The sequence below is a fragment of the Pantherophis guttatus genome, chromosome 1, assembly GCF_059756535.1.
Source record: "Pantherophis guttatus breed Tessera chromosome 1, ASM5975653v1, whole genome shotgun sequence".
Classification (NCBI taxonomy): domain Eukaryota; kingdom Metazoa; phylum Chordata; class Lepidosauria; order Squamata; family Colubridae; genus Pantherophis; species Pantherophis guttatus.
The window spans coordinates 9,647,094-9,673,609 of NC_142063.1; the positions used below are offsets into that span (position 1 = coordinate 9,647,094).

At 48.4% G+C, this 26,516-nt stretch overlaps 2 protein-coding genes across 5 annotated transcripts in view; one reads left to right on the top strand and one right to left on the bottom strand.

Annotated features, from left to right (window-relative positions):
- LOC117668664 (uncharacterized) overlaps positions 1–3,452 on the top strand; it is a 35,817-nt gene extending 32,365 nt beyond the window's left edge. For all 3 annotated transcript variants that reach the window (XM_060681657.2, XM_087894325.1, XM_060681659.2), the window contains one exon: positions 1,430–3,452. In XM_060681657.2, coding sequence (XP_060537640.2) covers positions 1,430–3,280 — 1,851 coding nt within the window. In that variant the 3' untranslated portion in view covers positions 3,281–3,452. The remainder of the gene's footprint in view (positions 1–1,429) is intronic.
- A 10,498-nt stretch (positions 3,453–13,950) lies between these two features.
- HDGFL2 (HDGF like 2) overlaps positions 13,951–26,516 on the bottom strand; it is a 36,728-nt gene continuing 24,162 nt past the window's right edge. For both annotated transcript variants that reach the window (XM_034422723.3, XM_034422722.3), the window contains exons 8-16: positions 25,652–25,730; positions 25,194–25,473; positions 23,568–23,659; positions 21,318–21,385; positions 20,852–20,922; positions 18,944–19,045; positions 16,648–16,858; positions 15,200–15,332; positions 13,951–14,446 (exon numbers count right to left, since the gene is read on the bottom strand). In XM_034422723.3, coding sequence (XP_034278614.1) covers positions 14,353–14,446; positions 15,200–15,332; positions 16,648–16,858; positions 18,944–19,045; positions 20,852–20,922; positions 21,318–21,385; positions 23,568–23,659; positions 25,194–25,473; positions 25,652–25,730 — 1,130 coding nt within the window. In that variant the 3' untranslated portion in view covers positions 13,951–14,352. The remainder of the gene's footprint in view (positions 14,447–15,199; positions 15,333–16,647; positions 16,859–18,943; positions 19,046–20,851; positions 20,923–21,317; positions 21,386–23,567; positions 23,660–25,193; positions 25,474–25,651; positions 25,731–26,516) is intronic.

Sequence of the window (26,516 nt, forward strand, 5' to 3'; positions counted from 1 at the left end):
TAGTACTATATTTCACCAGGGGGAAAAAGACCTAACTGGAAAATAAGCCCTAATGTGTTTTTTGGGAGCAAAACTTAATATAAGACCCTGTCGTATTTTCAGGGAAACATAGTCCAATCAGAAGACTTAGTGGGAAAGTGCAGGAAGCAACTAGTTGTGTCTCTCCACTCCCACTGATGGAACATCTCTACTAATCGAGTTTTTCCAAAGTTCAACTTAAAAATTTTCTGCAAAGCATTCCGAAGCCTACTTGCTTTGGTTACCAAAATCTTGATCGCTGGGTGCCTAGTTTGGCATCCAAATTCATTTCTGATTTTGTTCGGGTGGAAGATCCCTTGATTTGTGGGGTCCTTGGTGCTCTCTGAGGTTGCTGGTTTTGTTGCAGACGCTTCATGACCCAACTAGATAAGCATCATCAGGGCTAGAAGGCGAGTGGGGTTGGAGGTCATCCTTGGTGCTCTCTGAACTCGTTTTCTTGCAGACGTTTCCTGACCCAACTAGGCAACATCATCAGGGCTAGAAGGGAGAGGGGCTTGCTCTCATTTTTATAGATCAATGGCTTGCCTTGTCAGTGTGGGTGGGAGTGGTCTTGGTGGCCCCCTGATCAGGCTGCTGTTGACTGTTAGCTTGTTTGTCTAAGTTGGTAGTTCTTTGGTAATTAATACTAAGATTAACACTAGATTAATATTCAAGAAGTAAACAATTGTCCAATCAAGCACTGATGATGTAACCTAGTTTGGTCACGAGACCTCTGCAAGAAAATAATCACACTCAGAGAGCACCAAGGACCCCATAACTGTCGTCGTCCTCCTCCTCCTCCTCCTCCTCCTCCTCCTCCTCCTCCTCCTCCTCCTCCTCCTCCTCCTTTCCACAACCCCACTCCCTACTAGCACTGAGGATGTTCCCTAGTTGGGTCATGACACATCTGCAAGAAAACCACCAAGTTCAGAGACCATCAAGTCTTCCTCTCCCCCACCCCCCCGCCCACAAACCCCATTTCCCTTTAGCCCTGAGGATGTTCCCTAGTTGGGTCATGAGATGTTTGCAAGAAAAGCACCAAATTCAGAGGCTACCCAGAACTCCAGAGTCATCGTCCTCTTCTCCACAAACCCCACTCTCTTTTAGCCCTGATGATGTTCCCTAGTTGGGTCAGGAAACATCTGCAAGAAAACCACCAAGCTCAGACAGGACCAAGGACCCCACCGTTCAACCCTGAGCTACTACAAATATCCTCTTCCATCCATATTCCTTGATTCTCTCGCTAATCACCTGCTTAATGCAGTGAGGAGGAGGAGGTTATCCCTCTTCCTGATAGGAATAGGCCAAACTTGGGTTTTAATTGGTTTAATTGCTGGTCAGGGCTGCTACCTACTCGACGAGTAGGTAGGAAGGAGTATGCATCTGAAAGAATGTCTTTTGGTTCCAACAGGTAGAAACCAAAACCCTAGAAATGTCCCGGAGCTTGACCAGCAACTTGAAGAACACCTATGAGAGCCTATTGACCAACCTGAAAGACCTTCCCTCTAATCTCCAAAACAAGCTATACCAGACCTGCCGAGATATGAGCGAGCTCCATTCCACCTTTGCCTCCGCCCACTGTTTCAGCGACCTGTCCAGCGGCCTCTTGAACAAGAGCTTCGCCATCATGGCCGAAGCCCAGGGCTCGATGGATGAACTCATGGAATTCGCCTTGCAAAGCCCCAAGGCCTTGCTTTGGTTGAAGGACTATCTCCCTCCCATCTTGACCAAGAAGCGGGAGACCCAGGTAGAGGCGGCGGAGAGCAAGGACGAAGCCAAAGGAGAGGTCCCCCCATACGACATGAGGGATACCGAGAGCAACATCTTGAAAATCCAGAAAGCGTACGAACCTCGAGAGTGCTACAATGATACTCTTTTTGTGAAGAAGGAGGAGGCGGCCGCGGCCGAAGTGGTCCCACCTTCTAGTTTAAGAGAATCGGAGGACATCCTCAAAATCCAAGAGGCATATGATCCTCAAGGTTGTAAGGAGGACGTAACTCCTAGCAGGGGAGAAAAGGAAGAGGAAGAGGAAGAGGAAGGGCCATCCCCGAGAAAGGAAGGGTCTAAAAATTGGGGCATATTGAAATTGCTGGTGACCTACGTGCCCAAAATCTCCACCATCCACGCACTGCTAGAGAAGAAGAACATCCAATCTTCTGGCCAGAAGGAAGAGGAAGAAGTTCCTGCTCAGGAAGAGGAAGAAGCCTTGCCCAGCAGGGATGACATCTTGAAGCTCCTCCAAGCTTACGACCCTAAAGGTTGCGAAGAATCGTTCAACGAAATGGAAGTCTCAGATCCTGACCAAAGAGAATTCCTTCCACCGAGCAGGGCGGACATCCTGAAACTCCTGAAGGCTTATGAGCCTCAAGAGTGTCTTGACGACACACTGCCCAGCAAGGAGGAGAAAGTGGAAATGGAGGTGTCCCGAATTTCTATTAAGGAAGCACCTTCCATTAAGAAGGTAGAGGTCCCACCTCCTGTCCAGAAGGAAGTAGTCATCCCACTTCCTATCCAGAAGGAAGAAGTCATCCCACCTCCTGTTCAGGTGGAAGTAGTCATCCCACCTCCTATCCAGAAGGAAGAAGTCATCCCACCTCCTGTTCAGGTGGAAGTAGTCATCCCACCTCCTATCCAGAAGGAAGAAGTCATCCCACCTCCTGTTCAGGTGGAAGAAGTCCCACCATCTACCCAGGTGGAAGAAGTCCTATCATCTATCCAGATGGAAGAAATCCCATCATCTATCCAGGTGGAAGAAGACGTCCCACCACCTGTCCAGGAAGAAATGTCACCACCAACCTCTCGTTCAGGGCTGGAAGTCCCATCTACTAAGAGCCAGTTGATTTCAAGCATGGATAACATTCTGAAACTCGAGGCCAATAAGAGCAACAACAACAACGAGGTCCCACCTTCGACCACGGAAGAAGAGAAACAGCCACTTCCTGAGAAACCCAAGAACCTCCTGGACATCCAGAAAGCCTACGAACCCAAAGAATGTGAGGATGGGTCCTCTATCAGGAGGCAGGTGGATGAGGCTTCCTCTTCTGCTCCAGGGGACCAGGTGGACATCCTCAAAATCCAGCGGGCCTACGACCTCAAGGAGTGTGAAGAAATGACTCCTTACAGGGAGGCGGAGGAAGAATCCTCAACAGCAGCATCCCAGACCTCCGGAGGTCAAGGGTGGAGCATCTTCAAACTCGTGCAATCCTACCTCCCAAAGAGTCTCAGGGAGGATCCTTCTAAGAAGGAGGAGGAAGACAAGTAGGAAGATGGAAGGAAGCGGGGAGGGGGGGTGAATGCTTCGGAAACAGGAGTGCTTAGCGGGGGCTGCAAATGGCGGTGGACTCACCCTGGAGAAGGTCCCAGGTGGTCGGTCTCCATAAAGCCAGATGTACAGCATGAACCATTAAAGAACGAGATGTTGAGTCAGAAGCTCACTTGACCGGTGCTCGTGTGTTTGCTCCTGACTATCGCACCCCACTTGTCACTCCCTGTTCTGACCCAGCCTTAGCAGAACCAAGAAACAGAACCCCTTGTCCCGAAAAAACCCTCTTTATTTAGCTACTGGAAATTCATGGCGTTCCCACACAGAAAAGTCCAGGCAATAATCCTTCCAAGGGTTAACTGCAGTACAGACCTTATCAGTTCTTGGATAATTGCCAAGCCCGGAGCTTCCAGCCACAAAGCTGTAAATCAAACACTTTCAAATAGTCTCTGAGACACGAATCACTAAATTGAATGGTTGTTTTCCACGGACGCCATTCCTCTTTAACTTCTATACACATCTGTAACAGGCCCCAGCTGTTCTTCTTCCCCACTTATCTCCGACTCCGAAGGCAGCTGGGAAATATCGGATGGCCCTGGCTCTATCTCTGCTTCCGACACAGAGCATCCATCAGAGCCTTCCCCAGACTCCAGGACTGGCCCAAGTTCCTCCCCAACCTCCTCATTGTCCGAGTCACAACACTCCCAGGTTCCGTAGGTTAGGAACTACAAGGTCCACACAGGTTTTCTGCTCAAAACAGCTGCAATTCAGACTACAGGATAATAGAGCTGAAGGGACCTTGGAGGTCTTCTAGTCCGGCGGTCCCGAACCTTTCTGGCTTCGTGGACCGGCGGAGGGTGGGAGGGGAGGGTTCCGTGCGAGTGCCAGCCACGTATGGAGCTTGGTGTGCACACAGAGTTGTCTGCTGCTCACGCAAATGGAGCTGCGCACATGCTCGCCTGCCACTTCCGCTGCCTGGTTCTGAACGGGCCACTGCCCGGTAGTGGGTCGCAGTCCCAGTGGTTGGGGACCCCAGTTCTAGTCCAACCTCCTTCACCATTTCAGATAAATGGCTGTCCAATGTCTCTTGAAAGCCTCCAGTGATGGAGCACAACTCGTTCAGAAGAATAGAATAACAGGCACGTCGTTCAGAAAAATTCGCAAATTCGGTCGTAAAATGGGACAAAGATTATTTTCACAACTCTTGCTTCGCAACAGAAATGTTCGGCTCAGTTGTAGTAAACCAAGGACTACCTGTAATTGAAAAAAGAACAGTGAGTGGTGGACGGGAATCCCGTTGGCACAATTTGGGCACAGCGTCTGCCCTGTTTCCATTTTTATCCCATTTTCAGACGCGTCAGACTACAGCTCCCAGCCTCCATGGCCATTGGTGGGGCTTCTGGAAGTTGCAATCCCACCATGACACCCAAGAAGTCAAAATCCACCTTTGTTCCCAGATGTCAACCCACAGGGCAGAATAATAGAATAACAGAGTTGGAAGGGTCCTTGGAGGTCTTCTAGTCCAACTCCCTGCTCAAGCAGGAGATCCTCTGCCATTTCAGACAAGTGGCTGTCCAATGTCTTCTTGAAAGCTTCCAGTGGTGGAGCAGCCACAACTTCTGGAGGCAAGCTGTTCCATTGGTTAATTGTTCTCGCTGTCAGGAAATTTCTCCTTAGTTTTAGGTTAGTTCTCTCCTTAATTACTTTCCATCCATTGTTTATTTCTTGCCTTCTGGAGTTTTGGAGAACAGGTTGACCCCTCCTCTTCTTTCTGGCAGCCCTTCAAATATTGGAAGATGCTATTGTGTCACCCCTCGTCCTTCTCTTCAGTAGACTATAGGTAAAGGTTCCCCCTCGCACATATACTGTACGCTAGTCGTTCCTGACTCTAGGGGGCGGTGGTCATCTCCGTTTCAAAGCCGAAGAACCAGCGCTGTTTGAAGACGTCTCCGTGGTCATGTGGCTGGCATGACTCAATGCTGAAGGCACACGGAACACTGTTACCTTCCCACCAAAGGTGGTCCCTCTTTTTCTACTTGTATTTTTTATGTGCTTTCGAACTGCTAGGTTGGCAGAAGCTGGGACAAGTCTGGGAGCTCACCCCGTTACGCGGCACTAGGGACTCGAACTGCCGAACTGCCGACCTTTCCATTGACAAGCTCCGCATCTTAGCCACTGAGCCACCGCATCCCCATCAGACTAGCCAAACCCAATTTCTGCAACCAATCTTCATATGAACAAAATAACAGAGTTGGAAAGGACCATGTAGGTCATCTAGTCCAACCTTCCCGCCCAAGCAGACCTTACACCTGTGATGGCGAACCTATGGCACGGGTGCCACAGATGGCACACGGAGCCATATCTGTGGGCACGCGAGTGGTGCCCTAACTCAACTCCAGCATGCGTGCGCATGCCAGCCAGCTGATTTTGGGCTTTCTGGGCCCACCGGAAATCGGAAAATGGGCTCTTTCCAGCCTCCGGAGGGCCTCCAGAGGGGTGGGGGAGGCAGTTTTCACCCTCCCCAGGCTCCACGAAAGCCTCTGGAGCCTGGGGAGGGTGAAAAACGGGCCTTCTGGGCTGACTGGAAGTCGGGAACTGGGCCATTTCCGGCCTCCGGAGGGCCTCGGGGTAGTGGTGGGGGAGGCAGTTTTCACCCTCCCCAGGCTCCAAGAAAGCCTCTGGAGCCTGGGGAGGGTGAAAAACGGGCCTTCTGGGCTGACTGGAAGTCGGGAAATGGGCCATTTTCGGCCTCCAGAGGGCCTTGGGGTGGTGGTAGTTTTCACCCTCTCCAGGCTCCAAGAAAGCCTCTCGAGCCTGGGGAGGGCGAAAAACGGGCCTACCGGGCCCACTGGCAACCTTTTTGCTGTTGTGTGCCAAAAGCAGGGGTATCGTGGGCGGGACGTGGGGGGCACTGAATTATGGGTATGGCCATGTCATAAATCACATTCTCCAATTAACCACTTTGGCTGGCTGTGAAACCTAACACCCTCCTTCTGATTGCGGTGAGAAAGAATGTATGGAATTCACTTCAGTTCTCCCTCCCTCCTGCTCATGGCAACTTGAAAGCTTTGCAAGCTGACATTCGGCTCCCCTCACTTCCCGAGGGCGACCTGCACAAAGCAAAACAATTCGAGTACAGATGCAGAGTTTAGGGATGTGACCCCCCTCCCACCAGGCTTGTTTGGATTTTCTTCAGCTCTCCCTCCCTCCTGCTCATGGCAACTTGAAAGCTTTGCAAGTTGACAGCGTGTGACCCCCCCGTGCTCCCCCACTTTTGGCATGCGATGGCAAAAAGGTTAGCCATCACTGCCCTACACCATTTTTGACAGATGGCAGTCCAATCTCTTCTTGAAAGCCTCCAGTGATGAAGCTCCCACAACTTCCGAAGGCAACTTCTGTTCCATGAGTTGATTGTTGTCGGAAAATTTCTCCTTATTTCTAGGTTGAATCTCTCTCCTTGTTCAGTTTCCATCCATTATTCCTTGTCTGGCCTTGGAAAACAGCTTGACCCCCTTCCTCCTCTCTGTGGCAGCCCATCAAATATTGGAAGACGGCTATCCTGTCTCCCCTGGTCCTTCTCTTCACTAGACTAGCCAGGCCCAGTTCCTGCAACCGTTCATCGTATGTTTTAGCCTCCAGTCCCCTCATCATCTTGGTTGCTCGTCTGAAATTGGAAGAGAATTTCTCAGCCACTTGTCTGAAATGGCAGAGGATCTCCTGCTTGAGCAGGGAGTTGGACTAGAAGACCTCCAAGGTCCCTTCCAACTCTGTTATTCTATTATTCTGCCCTGTGGGTTGACAGCAGGTGCCAAAGGTGGATTTTGACTTCTTGGGTGACATGGTGGGATTGTAATTTCCAGAAGCCCCACCATTGGCTGTGGAGGCTGGGAGTTGTACTCTGACACGTCTGAAAATGGAGTAAAGATGGAAACAGGGCAGACGGCAAATTGTGCCAACAGGATTCCCGTCCACCACTCACTGTTCTTTTTTCAATTACAGGTAGTCCTTGGTTTACGACCACAATTGAGCCGAACGTTTCCGTCGTGAAGCGAGTTGTTAAATAATCTGCCCCATTTTATGACCGTTTTTGCCCCATTGGCTAAGCAAATCACTATTGTTGTTCAGTGAGTCACGTGGTTGTTAAATGAATCTGGATTGCCCTATTGACTTTGTCAGGTCATAAAAGGGGGTCACATGACCCCAGGACACTGTGACCGTCATAAATACGAGTCAGTTGCCATGCATCTGAATTACGATCACGTGATCATGGGAATGTTGCAATGGCCATTAAGTGTGAAAGAGTCATAAGTCTGGTTTTTTCCCCCCATGCTGTTAACGTTGAACGGTCACTAAATGAAAACGGTTGTAAATTGAGGATTACCTATATACCAGGGGTCAGCAACCTGTGGCTCTGGAGCCGCATGTGGCTCTTTCACCCCTCTGCTGCAGGTTCCTATCACTCAAAATATGCGTCACAACTGCCAATGTGCGACACCCGCCAGCACGCGATTTATTAAGCTTTTCAACCCCTGGTAAGGCCAACCATGGATAAATTCAAGAAATGAAAAGTTTCAGAAGAAAACAGAACATTTAATTCAACTACTGTACCTATGTTAGTTTTGTGGCCGCTCAAGAAATAATCAGGCATAGGAAAGGTTTTGTGGCTCCCGGTGTTTTCTTTTCTGTGGGGAAACAGGTCCAAATGGCTCTTTTGAGTTTTAAGGTTGCAGATCCCTGACCTACGTTTCCAGACTTTTGTTCCCTCTCTGGGTAGGAGGATATATTAGGTTTTTGATATGGGGGCTTTGTGTGCTCTGCAGAACACTCCTCAGCTTCCAAAGGGAACAGGTGTGAAGCTACCCTAGCACAGGTAGTCCTCGAGTTACAACACTTCCTTTAGTGACCGTTCAAAGTTGCAACGGGACTGAAAAAAAAGTGATTTATGACCGTTTTTCACTTATGACTGTTGCGGCATCCCCATGGTCAAGTGAACAAAATTCAGAAGCTTGGCAATTGACTCACATTTACGACGGTTCCACTGTCCTGGGGTCATGTGATCCCCTTTTGCGTCCTTCTGACAAGGCAATCAGGAAGCCGGATTCACTTAATAACCGGGTTGCTAAATTTATCAACTATAGTGATGCACTTACCACAACTGTAGCAAGGAAGGTTGTGAAATGGAGTAAAATTCACTTAACCAATGTCTCACTTAACCACGGGAATGTTGGGCTCAATTGTCGCTGCAAGTCGAGGACTACTCGTACAAGTAGTCCTCGATTTAATGACCACAATTGAGTGTCAGATCTCTGTTGCTAAGTGGGACAAGCCAAGCAAATGAGGAAGCCAGTTTCACTTGAGAACTGTGTCACTCATTTAACCACTAGTGATTCACTTAACAACTGTGGCCAGAAAGGTCGTAAAATGTGGCAAATTTTACTTAAGAAATGTCTCACTTAGCAACAAAAGCTTTCATCATTCTTTCACTGCTCACATTAGGAAGAGAGGGATTACTGTGTGGGGCTCTTACCATCACCCCAGGATTTTCAATCCAGGTAGTCCTCGAGTTACCACCATTTGTAGTTACAACGGCGGTGAAGAAAACAACTGACGAGTCCTCACACTTACATCCTTGCAGTCCCATGAAACAAAATTCGGGTGCTTGGCATCCGGAGTGTGTTAATGACAGCTGCGGCATTGTGTGATTGCCACTTGTAACGTTTCCAGGGTGGTGGTGGTTACGATAAGCCGATGGGGCAAAAGCTGGGTTCGTTTAACAACAGTGTGATTCGTAAACGAAGCTGGATTCGCTCAAGAAACACGCCGTTTGTGACCAACCAGAAAAAAGATGGTAAAATCAGACACAACTCACTTAACGACCGTATTCGTGATAGAAGTGTGGTCGCAAGTCGAGGACTACCTGGATTGAAAATCCTGGGGTGATGGTAAGAATGGTCTAAACGACAGAATGGTCTGCTTTATCGATGGGGAGGGGCTGAAGTCAGAGGGACATCCTCCCCTCGTTTTGGGGGTGGTGGGGGGAAGAGAGAGGAAAGCAAAGGTCCTTGGCTGAATGTCCAACCCCAAACTTCTTCATGTCGTCTGGGCACAGAGGAAGTTTTTCAAAAGGAAAATAAGCAAGAAAGATTGAAAAAAAAAACCCGCCAAACCTCCTGCCCCACACGGAAGCTTGTGGGTCCAACCAGGTCCCCAGGTGGATTAGTCAGGCCTGACCCACGGCAAGAAGATCCGGATATGGTTTGGTGTTTGGTCCAAGCCAGCGGTGGGTTTCACATTTTGTTACCACCGGTTTGCCACGCATGCGGCTTCCGTGCATGTGCTTTGTTCACATGTGTGCCTTCCGTGCATGCATCCGGCTTCAAAAACGTGCCTAAACAGGACAGAATAGACCTGGGGCAATTTTCGCTACCGGTTTGCCCAAACTGGTCTGAACCAGCTGAATACCTCTAGTCCAAGCGTTCTTCATGATAGCAGTCTTCTTTCTTGTGCCAGAGTCCAAACACCTGCAGAGAAGGCTACCTGTGCAAGTGTTCCCTGTAATCTCTTGATCTCTGATCTTCAACCTAGCTTGTTTTTAGCAACAGGGACAACCCCCTTCTTATGACCTGCAGGCTTCAGACATTGCAGGGGTTCGAAGGAGTTGTGGGGAGACGTCAAAGAAATATTGCATCATCCATAAACAGAGGGAGCGGGGGAAAACGCTGCTAACGAACATAGGGGTCCAGAAGGAGGCCAAATATTCCATCATCCATAAACAGAGGGAGCGGGGGAAACACTGCTAACGAACAAAACATAGGGGTCCAGAAGGAGGCCAAATATTCCATCATCCATAAACAGAGGGAGCGGGGGAAACGCTGCTAATGAACAAAACATAGGGGTCCAGAAGGAGGCCAAATATTCCATCATCCATAAACAGAGGGAGCGGGGGAAACGATGCTAATGAACAAAACATAGGGGGCCAGAAGGAGGCCAAATATTCCATCATCCATAAACAGAGGGAGCGGGGGAAACGCTGCTAACAAACAAAACATAGGGGCCCAGAAGGAGGCCCCTCCAAAGACTGGGCCCTACTCAGCCAGGAAGTTAAAATGATAGAGCATTTCCCCCTGTGAGCTTTTCTTGAAGTTTTGATACCAAACTGGGTAACACCGTCAGTGCTAGAAGGGATTGGCCCTGCCAGAGTAGACGAGGGTGTGGTTTTCTCCTTGGTAGTTCCTTGATTAGGCTATTGTTTTCTGCTTGGAAGTTTGTCTGGTGTAAATCCCTTCTTATCTTGGTGGAGACTGCTGGGGGAAGATCTGTTCCTTTTGTTTTCATTTTAGGCCTTTTTGGCTTTTCTGAATGGCATGTACCGGTCCTCGACTTACAACCGGTCACTTAACGACCCTTTGAAGTTACAATGGACCACCGTGGGGGGTACGTACAACGTGGTTTCGAAGGTCGATTCCCCCGTGGCCACATGACATGTTGGGAGCTCAGCAACCGACCCACATTTACAGCTATTGGCAGCAACCTGCAGTCACATGATGACATTTTATGATGGTTCCCCCCCCGCCAAAAAAAAAACTGGCTTTGGCCAAAACTGGCCCATAATGAACAATTGTTTCATTTTACGACTGCCGTCTTCACCTGAAACCACCACAAAAAGGTCATAAAATGGAATTGGCCGATTTACAGCTGTCACTACTTATGACCGTGACGGGCAGGCTCCCTTAGAGTGGTTACATCAAGGAGTACCTTTAAATGTGGTTTCTTTCTGTCATTAGCACTATGTCCAGTTAACACTGATGACGATACCTACTTGGGTCGTGAAACGCCTGCAAGAAAATAATGAAGCTCGGAACACCAAGAACCCCCGAGTCCTTTTACTTTCCCCTTCCGCCTCCTCTTCCTCCTGCCCTTCTCATTCTCCTCCACTCCGCAAACCCTACTTCCCTTCTAGCACTGATGATGGTCTCTAGTTGGGCAATGAAATGTCTGGAAGGAAACAACCAAGCTCAGAGAGCATCCAGGGCCCCTCCCCTTCTCTTTCCCTACCCCCCCCCCCCCGCAAACTTCACTCCCTTTAGCACTGGTGATGTTACCTAGTTGGGTCATGAAACATCTGAGCACTAAGGAACTCAGAGTCCTCCTCTTCTTCTTCTGCTGCTCCTCCTCTACTCCAAAAAACCCACACACACCCTTTCTGGAACTGATGATGTTATGTAGTTGGGCGATGAAACGTCTCCAAGGAAACAACCCAATTCGGAGAGCACCAAGGACCCCAGTCCTCCTTCTCCACAAACCTCCCTCCCTTCTAGCCCTGATGATGTTACCTAGCTGGATCATGAAGCGTCCGCAGGAGAACCACTAAGCTCGGAGAGTATCAAAGACCCCCACTGTCATTTTCTTCCTCCTCAACCCCAGGGTGTCAGGATACAGTTGCAAGAAAAAGTATGTGAACCCCTTGGGATTACGTGGAGTTTTGCCTGAATTGGTCATAAAACGTGCTCTGAACTTCATCTAAGTCACAACAATAGAAAAACACAGTCTGCTTAAAATAATACTACACAAACATTAGATGTTGCCATGGTTTAATTGAACATAACATGTAAAACATTCACAGTGCAGGGAGGAAAAAGTATGTGAACCTTTGGACTTAATAACTGGTTGACCCTCCTTTGGCAGCAATAACCTCAACCAAACGTTTCCTGTAGTTGCAGATCAGACCTGCACAACGATCTGGAGTAATTTTGGACCACTCCTCTTCACAAAACTGTTTCGGTGTAGCAATATTCTTGGGATGTCTGGTGTGAATCGCTCTCTTAAGGTCATGCCACAGCATTTCAATCGGGTTGAGGTCAGGACTCTGGGCCACTCCAGAAGGCGTATTCTGTGCTGTCGAAGCCATTTTTTTGTTGAATTATTTGTATGCTTTGGGTCATTGTCCTGTTGCATCACCCATCCTCTGCGGAGCTTCAGTTGGCGGACAGATGGTCGTACGTTTTCTTGCAAAATGTCTTGATAAAACCTGGAATTCATTTTCCCATCAATGACAACAATCCGTCCCGGTCCTGAGGCAGCAAAGCAGCCCCAAACCATGATGCTCCCTCCGCCATGTTTTACAGTGGGGATGAGGTTTTGATGTTGGTGTGCTGTGCCTTTTTTTCTCCACACACAGTGTTGTGTGTTCTTCCCAAACAACTCAATTTTGGTTTCATCTGTCCACAGTATATTTTGCCAGTAGTGCTATGGAACATCCAGGTGCTCTTTTGCAAACTTCAAACATGCTGCAATATTTTTTTTGGACAGCAATGGCTTCCTCCGTGGTGTCCTCCCATGTACTCCATTCTTGTTTAGTGTTTTCCTTATTGTAGATGTGTCAACAAAAATGTTAGCGTGCGCCAGAGATTTCTGTAGGTCTTTAGCTGACACTCTAGGATTCTTCTTTACCTCGTGAAGCATTCTGCGCTGTGCTCTTGCAGTCATTTTTACAGGACGACCACGCCTAGGGAGAGTAGCAACAGTGCTAAACTTTTTCCATTTGTAGACAGTCTGTCTTACTGTGGACACATGAACATCAAGGCTTTTGGAGAGACTTTTGTAACCCTTTCCAGCTTCATGCAAGTCAACAATTCTTGATCGTAGGTCTTCTGAGAGCTCTTTTCTGCGAGGCATGGTTCACATCGGACAGTGCTTCTTGAAACCAGTAAGCCCAAAACAGGTTTTTAAAGGGCAGGACAGCTGTCAGCAACACATCCAATATCATCACTCTGATTGGAGTCAAGGTTGGCTCACTCCTGGCTCCAATTAGCTCTTGGAGAAGTCATTAGGCTAGGGACTCACATACTTTTTCCTCCCTGCACTGTGAATGTTTACATGTTATGTTCCATTAAAGCATGGCAACATCTAATGTTTGTGTAGTATTATTTTAAGCAGACTGTGTTTTTCTATTGTTGTGACTTAGATGAAGTTCAGAGCACATTTTATGACCAATTCATGCAAAACTCCACGTAATCCCAAGGGGTTCACATACTTTTTCTTGCAACTGTATAGACATAGCAACAGCACTTAGACTTATATATAGCACTTCACAATGCTTTCCAGCCCTCTCTAAGCGGTTTACAGAGTCAGTCTCATGGGCCCCAACCGTCTGGGTCCTCATTTTGCCAACCTTGGAAAGACGGAAGGCTGAATCAACCTTGAGTCGGTCAGGGTCAAATTCCTGGCAGTGGGCAGTGTCAGCCTGCAATACTGCATTATAACAACTGTGCCACCATGGCTTCCTTCCTTCCTTCCTTCCTTCCTTCCTTCCTTTCCTTCCTTCCTTCCCAAGCAATCACACTTAGACTTATATACCGCTTCACAGTCTTCTCAAAGTGGTTTACAGAGTCAGCCTCTGGCCTCCAACGATCTGGGTCCTCATTTTGCGGACCTCAGAAGGACGGAAGGCTGAGTCCAGCTTGAGCCAGTCAGGATTGAACTGCTGGCAGTGGGCAGAGTCAGCGTGCAATACTGCATTCTCACCACTGCTTCACCAGGTGGGGCTCCGTAGGGTGGAACTCCGAAGTTTTAAGCTCCGTTGCGAATCCCTGCTCTTCTCGTACCTCAACCCAGCGAGGAGGAAAAAGAGGGGGAAAAAAATAAAAATAAAAGAAGGATGGACAAAGATCGTCGGCCTTTTCTTTTCTTTTTTTTCATTAAAAAACAACCCTTTATATATTCATTTCGTGTCTGTGGAAATCACAAGATTAAAGGCGAGAGGCAGGAGAGGACGGGAAAGGGACACGCAGAGGAAGGGGAACGTGGGGCCAATACAAACGTACCGGGGGCGTGAGGGTGTGGGGCTGCCCCCCGAAGTTCATCATTCTCGAGGGAGCGGAGGGGGAGAGGAAAGGAGAGGAGAGGAGAGAGGGGGGAAGAGTTCTCGGGAAGGACATGACCTAGAACGCCGTCTACTGCGAGGCTTTTGAGAAGCATCGCGGAAACGCCGGGCGGAGGGCGCCAGCATCGCAACAATCCGGGGCCACTTCCTCGCGCGGGTGGGATGAGGGAGGGGCGCCTTTCGTCCGCCCTCAACTCTCCTCGTCTTCGTCCGCCGAGTCCGACTCTGGCTGGACTGTGCCTCGCTCTGTCCCTGCCCGGTCCGTCTCGGGATAGTCTTGCGCTCTGCGGAGATCCCAGGGAAGGGAGGAGAGAGAGAGAGAGAGAGAGAGAGAGAGAGAGAGAGAGAGAGAGAGAGAGAGAGAGAGAGATCAGGGCGGGAGGAAAGGCAGGGAAACGGTGATCGGAGGCCACCTTCCTAAATTGGGAATAGTCCTCTTGGAGGCCGGGGAAAGGAAGAGCAGTTTGCAAGATATTCCCTCCTTCCCTTCTCCTTCCTTCTTCCCCCCTTTCCTTCCTCCCTCCCTTTTTCATCCCTCTTTTTCCTTCCTTCCATCTCTTCCTCCATTTCTCCTTCCTTCCTTTTCCTTCCTTCTTCCTTCCATGCCTTCCTCCCTTCCTTCCTCCATTTCTCCTTCCCTCCCCCCTCCATCTTTCCTCCCTTCCCTTCCTTCTTTCCTCCCTCCCTCTACATGTCCTCTCCTTCTCCCTCCACTCCTTTCCTTCCCCCCTCCATTTCTTCCTTCCCTCCCTCACTTTATCCATCCTCTCCTTTCCCTCTCCCCTCCATTTCTCCTTCCTTCCTCCATTTTTCCTTCCCTTTCTCCCCTCCCTCCCTTTACCTGTCCTCTTCTTTCCCTCTCCCCTCCATTTCTCCTTCCTTCCCCCATTTTTCTTTCCCTCCCTTCCTTTATCAGTCCTCTCCTTCTCCCTTCACTGTTTTCCTTCTCCCCTCCTCACCCTTCCTTCCATCTTCCTCCCTCCCTCCCCTCCTCTCTCCCTCCCTCCTGTGCCTGCTGGCCACCCAGACGGACTTACTCGTTGTGGGTGTCTTCGGGCGACGTCCCCCTCTTGCCATCTCCCGAAGTCCAGTCTTCCCCTTGGCCTTTGTCCTCTGCTCCCCCTTCATCTTTCTGGCCGGCTGATTCCCCATTCACAGGCGCTGGGAGATCTGGAAGAGGAAGAGACCTTCTCACACCAGGAGAAAAGGAACAAGACAAGCGAAGGCCACAAGCCAATGGCCGGATTTCTCTCCCCTTGGCAGCCTTGGATGGCTTCTCAGGAATGGGGGTCCCCTTTGGGTGGGTGGGTGGGGGTGTTCCAAGATGAGAAGCCAGGAGCTCAACAGCGTCTCCTTTTCCAAGGAACAGTGCAAATCCCATCCAACTCAGTTTTCAGAATTGCCTGACTACCCGAAATTTCCTGAAATCTTTGGATGTAGGAGCCCTGGTGGCGCAGTGGCAGAATGCAGTATTGCAGGCTATTTCTGCTGACTGCCAGCTGCTCAATCCTGACTGGCTAAAGGTTGACTCAGCCTTCCGGGGTCAGTAAAAGGAGGACCCAGATTGTTGGGGGTAAGAGGCTGACTCGCTTAGAGAGAGAGAGCTGTAAATTGTCAAAGGGGTTTTAGTTTTTCAATGTTTTATATTTTTGGGCCACAGTTATTTAATTCTTTTAATAATTTTAAATTTTGTATTGATATGTGTTTTAGTTCTGGCTGTGCACCGCCCTGAGTCCACTTGGAGAAGGGCGGGATATAAATTGAATAAAATAAAATAAAATAAAATAAATAAATAAATAAATTGTCAAGTGGTATATAAGTGCTATTAGCAATAGCACTTAGACTTATATCCCACTTTACAGTGCTTTACAGCTCTCTCTTAGCGGTTTATTTTATTTATTTTTTTTATTTTATTTTGAATTTGTATACCGCCCTTCTCCCTGAGGACTCAGGGCGGTGAACAGCCAAGTAAAAACATCAAGTACAAATATTAAAATACAGTTAAAATATATATATATAAATTTGGCCCCATTAATTAAAAACAATAAACAAAACACTTAAAAACACTTAAAAAATTAGGTTTACAGAGACAGCATATTGCCCCCAACTATCTGGGTCCTCATTTTACCCACCTCAGAAGGATGGAAGTCTGAGCCAACCTATCATCTATCTATCCATCTATCCATCTATCCATCCATCCATGCATCCATCCATCCACAATCTCTCCTTGTCCCTCTATCTCATGGTGCAGTGGCGGGAATGCAGTATTGCAGGCTGACTCTGCCCACTGCCAGCAGTTCGATTCTGACCGGCTGAAGTGGACTCAGCCTTCCATCCTTCTGAGGTCGGTAAAACGAGGACCCAGATTGTTGTGGGCAAGAGAGGCTGACTCTGTAAACCGCTTAGAGAGGGCTGTAAAAACACTGTGAAAGCGGTCTATACAGTAAGTCTAAGTGCTATATTTCCCTCCTGCAAAGGGCCTTACCAGCGTTCTCCTCCTCTCTCCGTTCGTTCTCCGTTTCCCCTGCCGGCAACTTCTCCTTCTCTTTGTCCCCTTCCTCCTTCTCCTTCTCCACCTCAGCCCTGTGCACCTTCTGGTTGGCCCCCGTTTTTGGGCCCAGGACACGAGATTTCAGGCACGTGTAGACTTCGGCGGCTTTCCCCATCACATCCTTGTTCGCTTTGTAACGTCGAATCTGATGACGACCGAAAGAAAAGAAGAAAAGTTCAACCCGGGAAGGTCTGGAACAGCAGCTCCAAAGGGCTCTCACGAGGGCAGCTATCCGAACCCTTCAGGCTCCATCAATTAGGACGGTTTCTTAAGTCTACACACACCCTGGTCAGAGTGATTTTAGCTGATGTGGGCTTCGCTAGACCTAGCCAGCATCTCTCAGCCAAATAAATGTCTATGGAAATAATTGGTCATCCAGGTCAGGATTTTCCAAAAGGCAACTCGACTTTTTTTTTTTTTGGGGAAAAACCTTTATTAACACTTAAAATCCAAAAATACAAGTTAAACTACCTCTATAACAAAAATACATCCGTGATAATTATACAATTCAACGTCTTTCTGACAGTAGTTAATTCTTAACTTTCTTCATCTATTTCCACATATTCCTACTTAATCGACATATTTAATCACATTTTATATCTTATTTTGCTCTATACATTCCTTATTTTTAATTTCTATCCATTGATACCAATTATCCCAAGTTAAGTAATATTCTGTCTTCCTTATTATTTAATTCTAAAGTAAGTTTGTCCATTTCTGCACATTCGAAAATTTTCTGGATTATTGCACAGCCTGTTGGAATAGTGGACATTTTCCAGGCTTGCGTGAGTACGATTCTAGCTGCTGCAGTTATATGAATAATTAAATATTTTATCCTTTTAGGATAATTTTCTTTAATAATCCCCAGAAGGAACAATTCAGGTTTAAATTCTATTTTATAGTGTGTAATTTCTTTAGTACAAAAATTTCATTTTTGTATTTTAATCCAGAATTTTTTAACTTCTGGGCAAAGCCACCATACATGGAAGTAGGTGCCTTGTACTTGATTGCATTTCCAGCAATTAGATTTTAAGTTGGGGTATATTTTTGCGAGTCTTGTTGCGGCTAAATGCCACCGATAGAACATTTTATACTGGTTTATAATTCTTGGTCATCCAGGTCAGGATTTTCCAAAAGGCAACTCGACTTTCTAAAAAACACCCCCCCCCAAAAGAATCTCCACTTGCCCTTTTGGAAAAAGTACGTTTGGGATGAATCAGCCACGCTTAGAAAGATGAGTGCGATCTTCAAAGCTAGCCAGATTCAACTAACCATGTTATTATTAACTGAACAACTGTAGCGATTTGGTTAACAACTTTGGCCAGAAATATAAAACGGGGCAAAACCCCCTTTAACGAATGTTTAATGATGAACAGATGAATAAGATGCAATATCTTATTCATCAAGCCGGAATTGTGCAAACTTAACCTGAAGATAAATCAGACGTAGCTATGCCAATGCTCACCCACCAAAAGGATTTGGAACCCTGCCAGATTTTCAAAATTCACAACGGGAAGCAGGGAAGTAGTCCTTGACTTACGACCACAATGCAAGTGAAACATGTGTTAAGTGAGTTTTGCCCCGTTTTACGACCTTTCTCGCTACAGTGATTAAGCGAACCACTGCAATTGTTAAACTGGTAACACAGTTGTTAAGTGAATCCGATTTCTCCATGGAGTTTGTTTGTCAGATGGTGACAAGGTCTCTCTCTCTCTCTCAATTTAACCCACCTCACAGGGTTGTTGTTGTAGGGAAAGTAGGAGGAGGCAAGAGCACAGGTAGTCCTCGACTTATGACCACCATTGAGCCCAAAATTTCTGCTGCTAAAAGGAGACCTTTGCTTTTGCCCCATTTTACGACCATTCTGGCCACAGTTGTTAAGTGAATTGTTGCAGTTGTTAACTTAGTCACAACGGTTGTTAAGTGAATCAGGTCTCCCCACTGACGTTGCTCCTCAGAAGGTCACAAAAAGGGGATGATATGACCCCAGGAGACTGCAACCGTCGTACATATGATTCAGTTGCCAAGCATCTGGAATTTTGATCACGTGACTATGGAGATGCAGCAACGGTCATAAATGTGAAAAACAGTAGTTAAATCCCTTTTTTCAGTGCCGTCACTAAATGAGCTGTTGTAAATTGAGGATTACCTGTACAAGCGGGGGGGGGGAAGGGAGGGGAAAGAGAAAACAGCCACCACTACCACTGTCACCCTCTGTGATACCACATACCTTTTTCAGAGTAGCCACGACGTCAGTGTGCTTCTGCAGGATCTGTGAAGTGACTTGCAAGCTGCCCAGCTCTTCTAATGCGCTCAAACACCTCTTGATGTCCTAAAGGGAAAGGAGACAATCAGGTGAGCTAACGGGGTGGGGGGTAGGGGGGGTAGATGGGCTGAACTGGTTTGATAGTCCCAGGAAGAGCATTTCTGGCGGCGAATGAAGATTGCGGGAAAGAAGGGAGGGAGGGGCATAGGGAGTCAAGGCAACCGTGCTATATTAGCCATCCTTCAGCCTTGATTACAGAGACTCTGGCCGTCAATCAAAAGAGGGGCGTGAAGCAGAAAAATATACCTGGATGTTCAGGTGTCCTTCAAGTATGAAGGCAATATTTCTCAATCCTGGCGATTTGAAGAGGTGTGGACTTCAATTCTCAGAATTCTGGGAATTGAAGTCCACCCATCTTAAAGGATGCTGGCTGGGGAATTCTGGGAATTGAAGTCCACCCATCTTAAAGGATGCTGGCTGGGGAATTCTGGGAATTGAAGTCCACCCATCTTAAAGGATGCTGGCTGGGGAATTCTGGGAATTGAAGTCCACCCATCTTAAAGGATGCTGGCTGGGGGATTCTGGGAGTGGAAGTCCACCCATCTTAAAGGATGCTGGCTGGGGAATTCTGGGAATTGAAGTCCACCCATCTTAAAGCATGCTGACTAGGGAATTCTGGGAGTGGAAGTCCACCCATCTTAAAGGATGCTGGCTGGGGGATTCTGGGAATTGAAGTCCACCCATCTTAAAGGATGCTGGCTGGGGAATTCTGGGAATTGAAGTCCACCCATCTTAAAGCATGCTGACTAGGGAATTCTGGGAGTGGGAGTCCACCCATCTTAAAGGATGATGGCTGGGGAATTCTGGGAACGGAAGTCCACCCATCTTAAAACCAGCTGACTAGGGAATTCTGGGAATGGAAGCCCCCCCCCCTCTTAAAGCATGCTAGCTGGGGAATTCTGGGAGTGGAAGTCCAACCATCTTAAAGCATGCTAGCTGGGGAATTCTGGGAGTGGAAGTCCAACCATCTTAAAGCATGCCGGCTGGGGAATTCTGGGAGTGGATGTCCACCCATCTTAAATTTCACCATGATTGAGAAGCACTGACTTAAAGGAACCCCGAATATCAGCTGCCCCATTTCTAATGGGAGGAAGGGGGTTTGAAGCTCATGTGAATGAGCTGATTGGCTAGCCAACTCAGATACGGAAGATATCTGAAGTCTGATCCAGGGAAATGATGCTCCTTCCCTCTGTACCCTTTGCTGGATGGAGCGGAGCAAGAAAGAATAGCCCAAAGAAAGATGCCATTGAAGAGGTCAGCCTCAATCGTCCTGCTCCTGACAGTGGGCGCAAAGCAAGGAAAGAGAGCTTCCGACAGTTTGAATTTATTAGAATTTTTCTGACTTCATAACTCAGGGCAGCAAACGTATGTTAATACACCTTCCTCCTATTTTCCCCACAAACAACAATCCCGTGAGGTGGGTTGCGCTGAGAAGGAGGGGCTGGACCAAAGTTACCCAGTCGGCTTTCAACCCAGAGGCGGGACTAGAACTCCCCTCTCCTAGCAACTGGCCGAGAACTAGCTAGCTGACTTTTCTGCCCAAGATGGGACTAGAATTCACTGTCTCCTGGCAATACGTCCAAAATCATCCAGCCTAGGGCGGGACTAGAATTCTCCATCTCCTGGTTACTGGCCCAAAGTCACCCAGCTGGCTTTCATGCATAAAGCAAGACTAGAACTCCCTGTCTCCTGGTGACCAGCCAAAAGTCACCCAGCTGGCTTTCATGCATAAAGCAAGACTAGAACTCACCGTCTCCTGGTTTCTAGCCTGGCAACTTAACCACTAGACCAAACTGGCTCCAAACAGCTTACCGGATTGTCCACTTTGAGGGCAAACTTGATCTCGCTGTGCAATTTTTGGAGCTTCTCTTCAACTGTGGGCTCTGCAACAGGAGGAAGGGTGTTTTAAAAGTCTGCCCTGCCAGCCTGAATGGGATTCCCACAGCAGCTGCCTCTACGGGGGCGTTTTATTGGCTAGGCATATATCCTGCTCTAGGTCCAGTCAATCAAAAGCAATCAAAACAGAGACTGGACAACCATTTGCCCAGAAAGTTATAGGGTTTTCCTGCTTGAGTAGGAAGTTGGACTAGAAGACTTTAAAGTTCTCTTCCAAGCCTGTTATTCTGTTAAGGCCCAACCTCTGTCGATATGGATGCTAGGCCGCCATCATCTCTATGACCTCCAACATGCAACCCCACCTCCCAAGTAAATGATACTCAAGGCCCTCGGCCAACCCCACCCCCTCCTCCTATTTTCTTTCTTTCTTTTTTTTTTTTACCTTTTTTCTTTTCCACTTTTCTTTCTGGCAGATCGGACTTCTTCCTGCCTCGTTCGGATTTCAGAGACCTACAGAGAGAAAAAAGCAAAAAAGAAAAAAAGGAGGAGAAATATGAAAGTATCCCAGATTTGCTCCGGCCTTCCCTGCAGCTGAAGAAAACCGGCAGGCTCCCAGCTCTGCTCTTTTTGACCCCTTGGTTCCAAAGTAGATAACCGTCCTCTTTCTGTGGGAATTGCCGCCAGCAGAACTGCCAACCAGATTGTTCTGCCCCAGCTACGGACCCCAAAGAACACAGCTCACGCAAATGCTGAACAAAACTTAGTTTACTCAAATAATGCAGTTTTAGCAAATGCCGGCTGTTAATAAGCGTTCTTAACAGCCTGCCAGAATTGCATAGATAAGATAGTCAGTCTTACTGGAGTTGGAAGAAAGCCCAGAAGCAATTTGCAGAGAATCCAGACGCAAAGGAGAATGAACTAAAGTTGTTCCCTACAAATTGCTTCAGTCGGCATTCCTCCTTAAATAGGCTAAGGGAGTGGCCAATTAGCCCCAAGCCTTACTCTTGAGGAGACCTCCTCCTGAGGAACCACTCCTGCCTTTTGGCAGCTCTGCGTGCCCGTGCATTGAGAAGAGGCTCCTCCTCTTCATCCTCTTCAATTAAAGGAGCCTCTGGAGGTTCTGAAGGCCCTGACTGGATCTCTGCCCTCTGGCACCACATCTTCTTCAGTCTCCTCGCTGTCCGACTCGAGTGCCAGCTGCACAGGCTACTGGCGCAGCCCCACACCAGCCTCCTCCTCCTTGGGATCAGCAACAATCCGCACAGGCCACTGGCGGGCCACAACACAGATGCCCCAAATTGCAGGGAGCATCAATGACAGACGGACTGAATTCAGAGAGCTCACTGGACATTTTTTTTTTTTAACTTAATTTTGATTTATATGCCGCCCTTCTCCGGAGACTCAGGGCGGCTTACAATGCGCTAAGCAATAGCCTTCATCCTTTTGTATATTTATACAAAGTCAGCTTATTGCCCCCACAAACTGGGTCCTCAATTTACCTACCTTAGAAAGGATGGAAGGCTGAGTCAACCTTGAGCCTGGCGAGATTCGAACCTGCAGTAATTGCAGGCAGCTGGTCTTAATAACAGGGTGCTTTAGACCACTGTACTACCAAGGCTCTTATTTAGAAGAGCAGCTTAAAACAGGAGCGGCTTAAAACAAAAACGTTCAATGGACACCAGTTCGAAGTCTACGGAGATTCTCCAGATCATGGTTGTCTCAAAGGTGCTTTTTTTTTCAAGAGGCAACTGGACTTTCTGGTTTTTTTCTTTGAAGACGTTTCGCTTCTCATCCAAGAAGCTTCTTCGGCTCTGACTGGATGGTGGGGAACGGAAGGATTTATATTCCTTGCAGAGAGCTGGTTGTTTGCGTCCTTTTAGAGAGTCCTTGAGGCCACCTGTCAAAACTGAACAGCCCTCTCTCAACAGAGGGGAAGGGATACGACATCATCTATCTCCTGTCTACAACACAGTCCTTTCAGCAGTTCCAAGGAGGCTCCACACCCCTTTGCACCACTCAGACAAACCTCCAAGTGGCCTCTAAAAAGGATGCAAAGGATCAATGTGTTTATATGCAGTACAATGCAGGGAGCCATGGGCAGATCTGTATATTGGGGAAACAAAACAACCACTTCACAAACACATGGCACAACATAGGAGAACAAACCCATTAGGAATAGATTCAGCAGTCCATCTGCATTTAAAAGACAAAGGCCACTCTTTGGAAGAAAGCAAAGTCCACATTTTAGACAGAGAGGACGGCTGGTTTGAAAGAGGTCAAAGAGGCCATCTATGTCAAAATTGAAGAGCCTTCTCTCAACAGAGGGGGAGGGACACGACATCATCTATCTCCAGTCTACAACACAGTCCTTTCAGTAGTTCCAAGAAGGCTCCACACCTATTTGCACCACTCAGGTGACCCTGAAGACACAGAAAAACCTCCAACTGGCCTCAACACCTCTCTAAAAGGATGCAAATGGCTAGCTGTCTGCAAGGAGTATAAATCCTTCCGTTCCCCACCATCCAGTCAGAGCTGAAGAAGCTTCTTGAATGACAAGTGAAATGTCTTCAAAAGAAAAACCATAAAGTCCAGTTGCCTCTTGAAAAAATCACCTTTGGGACAACCACGAGCAGGATGACCGAGAATCTCCATAGACGTGTCGAGAGTTAAGTAAACCTGCGTGGACCCTCACCTGTTCCGTGTCTTCTCATCTCCGTGGCCTCGCTTCTCCTTTTGATTCGATTTCTTCGAATGGTCTGCGGATGGCTGCTTTTTCTTTTTCACCTGTGGGAGAAAAAGAGAAAAGATGCGGTCACAGAAAAACTTTTCCAGTCTTTAGAGGAGAGACAGATTGAACTTGATCCAAAATTCTCAGGGGCCGAGACACAGGCAGTCCTCCACTTGCAGCAGTTCATTTAGTGACTGTTCAAAGTTATGACGGTGTTGAAAAAAAGGAACTTAGGACCGTTTTTCACACTTACAACCACTCGCAGTGGTCACGTGATCAAAATTCAGATGCTTGGCAACCGGTTCATATGAACGACGGTTGCATAGAAGGCTGGTCCCCTTTTGCGACCTTCTGATGAGCAAAGACCATGGGGGATCAGATTCACTTAACCACTGTGTGATTCACTTAACAACTGCAGTGATTTACCGAATAACTGGCAAGAAAAGGTTGCAAAATGGGGCAAACTCATTTAACAAAGGTCACCCAGACCAGGGGTGGGCAAATATGGCTCTTTTACAACCTGTGGATTTCAACTCCCAGAATTCCTGAGCCAGCTTAGCTATCTCAGGAATTCTCAGCGTTGAAGTCCACAGGTTGACCCAGACGGTTTTCATTCCTAAGGCGGGACTAGAACTCTCAGGCTCCTAGTGATTGGTCCAAAGTCACCCAGAGGGTTTTCATTCCTAAGGCGGGACTAGAACCCTCAGGCTCCTAGTGATTGGTCCAAAGTCACCCAGAGGGTTTTCGTTCCTAAGGCGGGGCTAGAACTCTCAGGCTCCTAGTGATTGGTCCAAAGTCACCCAGAGGGTTTTCATTCCTAAGGCGGAGCTAGAACTTTCAGGCTCCTAGTGATTGGTCCAAAGTCACCCAGAAGGTTTTCATTCCTAAAGCGGGACTACACCTCTCAGGCTCCTAGTGATTGGTCCAAAGTCACCCAGAGGGTTTTCATTCCTAAGGCGGGGCTAGAACTTTCAGGCTCCTAGTGATTGGTCCAAAGTCACCCAGAGGGTTTTCATTCCTAAAGCGGGACTACACCTCTCAGGCCCCTAGTGATTGGTCCAAAGTCACCCAGAGGGTTTTCATTCCTAAGGCGGGGCTAGAACTTTCAGGCTCCTAGTGATTGGTCCAAAGTCACCCAGAGAGTTTTCATTTCTAAGGCGGGACTAGAACTCTCAGGCTCCTAGTGATTGGTCCAAAGTCACCCAGAGGGTTTTCATTCCTAAGGCGGGACTAGAACCCTCAGGCTCCTAGTGATTGGTCCAAAGTCACCCAGACGGTTTTCATTCCTAAAGCGGGACTAGAACTCTCAGGCTCCTAGTGATTGGTCCAAAGTCACCCAGAGGGTATTCATTCCTAAGGCGGGACTAGAATTCTCAGACTCCTGGCGATAGGCCCAAAGTCACCCAGACAGTTTTCCTCCTTAATGTGACACTAAAACACACTAATTCGAGGTTCTACTGGCCCTCTACATACAGGCATGTGCACCAACCACATGCCAGAGCCTTTTTGTGCTGCAGCGGCTACAGAACTGAAGCTCTGGCTAAGACCAGGACCCTGGAGACCGTCCCCTCCCAGCCCCTTCAAGCTCACCTCTTTCTCCGCCTCCGAGTCCGAGGAAGAGGGGGCTGCCTTGGGCTGCCCCTTCTTGCTCCTCCTGGGGGCTTCGCTGTCCACGCTGCTGTCGCTCTCCGCAGCCTCCGCCTCCGCCTCCTTCTCGGCTTTCTCCCGCTTCCGCTCCTTCTCCTCCCGCTCCTGTTCCCGCAACCGGCGCAGCTCCTGCTCCTGCTCGCGCTTCCGCTTCTCCTCCAGTTCTCGCCGGCGCTCCTCGTCCCGCCGTTTCCACTCGCTGATGCGGTCCACGTCGCTGTCGCTGCGGGGGGGGCGCAGAAGAGGAAAAACAGGAGGGAGAGTCCAAGGCATGGGGGGAGTCTCAGCTGTTTGTATGCAAGGAAGCTCAGCTCGTGCCGCCCCCCCTTTAAAAAGTGCTGTTCTAATGGAGCTCCTGGCCAGTCCGGGGGGTGGGGAGAAACAAAGTCTGCGTCTCTTACCTGTCACTGCTGGAGCTGCTGGGAAGTCTCTCAGGTTTAGGTTTCCGGCCCCGGGGCTTGGGGGGAGGCTTTTCGGCAGCTGGGAAGGAGGGAGATGGTTAGTTTCGAAAGGGGCATCTTGAAGTACAGCCCTCCTGAATCCAGGCATCCCCACTCCCAGGCAAAGAAGAAGGCTAGTCTGGAGAGACTTCACACGAGGGAGGGAAGGAAGGAAGGGAGGAAGGAAGGAAGGGAAGGGAGGAGAAAGGAAGAAAGAGAAGGCAGGAGAGGGAAAGGAGGGGTGGAAAAAAGGGAAGGAAGAGGGAAGGAAGAAAGGGAGGGAGGAAGGATGGATGGAAGGAAGGAGAGATAGAGGGAGGAAGCAAGGAAGGAGAAAAAAGAAGGGAGGGAGGGAGAAGGGAAGAATGAAGGAGGGAGAAGGGAAGAAAGAGGGAGGGAGGGAGGGAAGGAAGGAAGGAAGGAAGGAAGGAAGGAAGAGAGAAGGGAGGAGAAAGGAAGAAAGAGAAAGAGGGCGGGGGAAAGGAGGGGTGGAAGGAAGAATGGAAGAAAGTGAAGGAAGGGGGAAGGAAGAAGGGGAGGGAGGAAGGATGGATGGAAGGAAGGGGACATGGAGGGAGGAAACAAGGAAGAGAAAAAAGAAGGGAGGGAGGGACGAAGGAAGAAGTGAAGAAAGAAGAAGGAAGGAAGGAAAGAAGGAGGGAAGGAAGGAAGGAAAAAAGTGGAGGGAGGGAGGGAGGAAAGAAAAAAGTGAAGGAAGAAGGGAGGGAGGGACAAAGGAAGGAAGAAGTGAAGAAAGAGAGAGGGAAGGAGGGAGGAAGGAAGGAAGGAAGATGCTCCATTGCCCAAGATAAAAACTACCCACAAT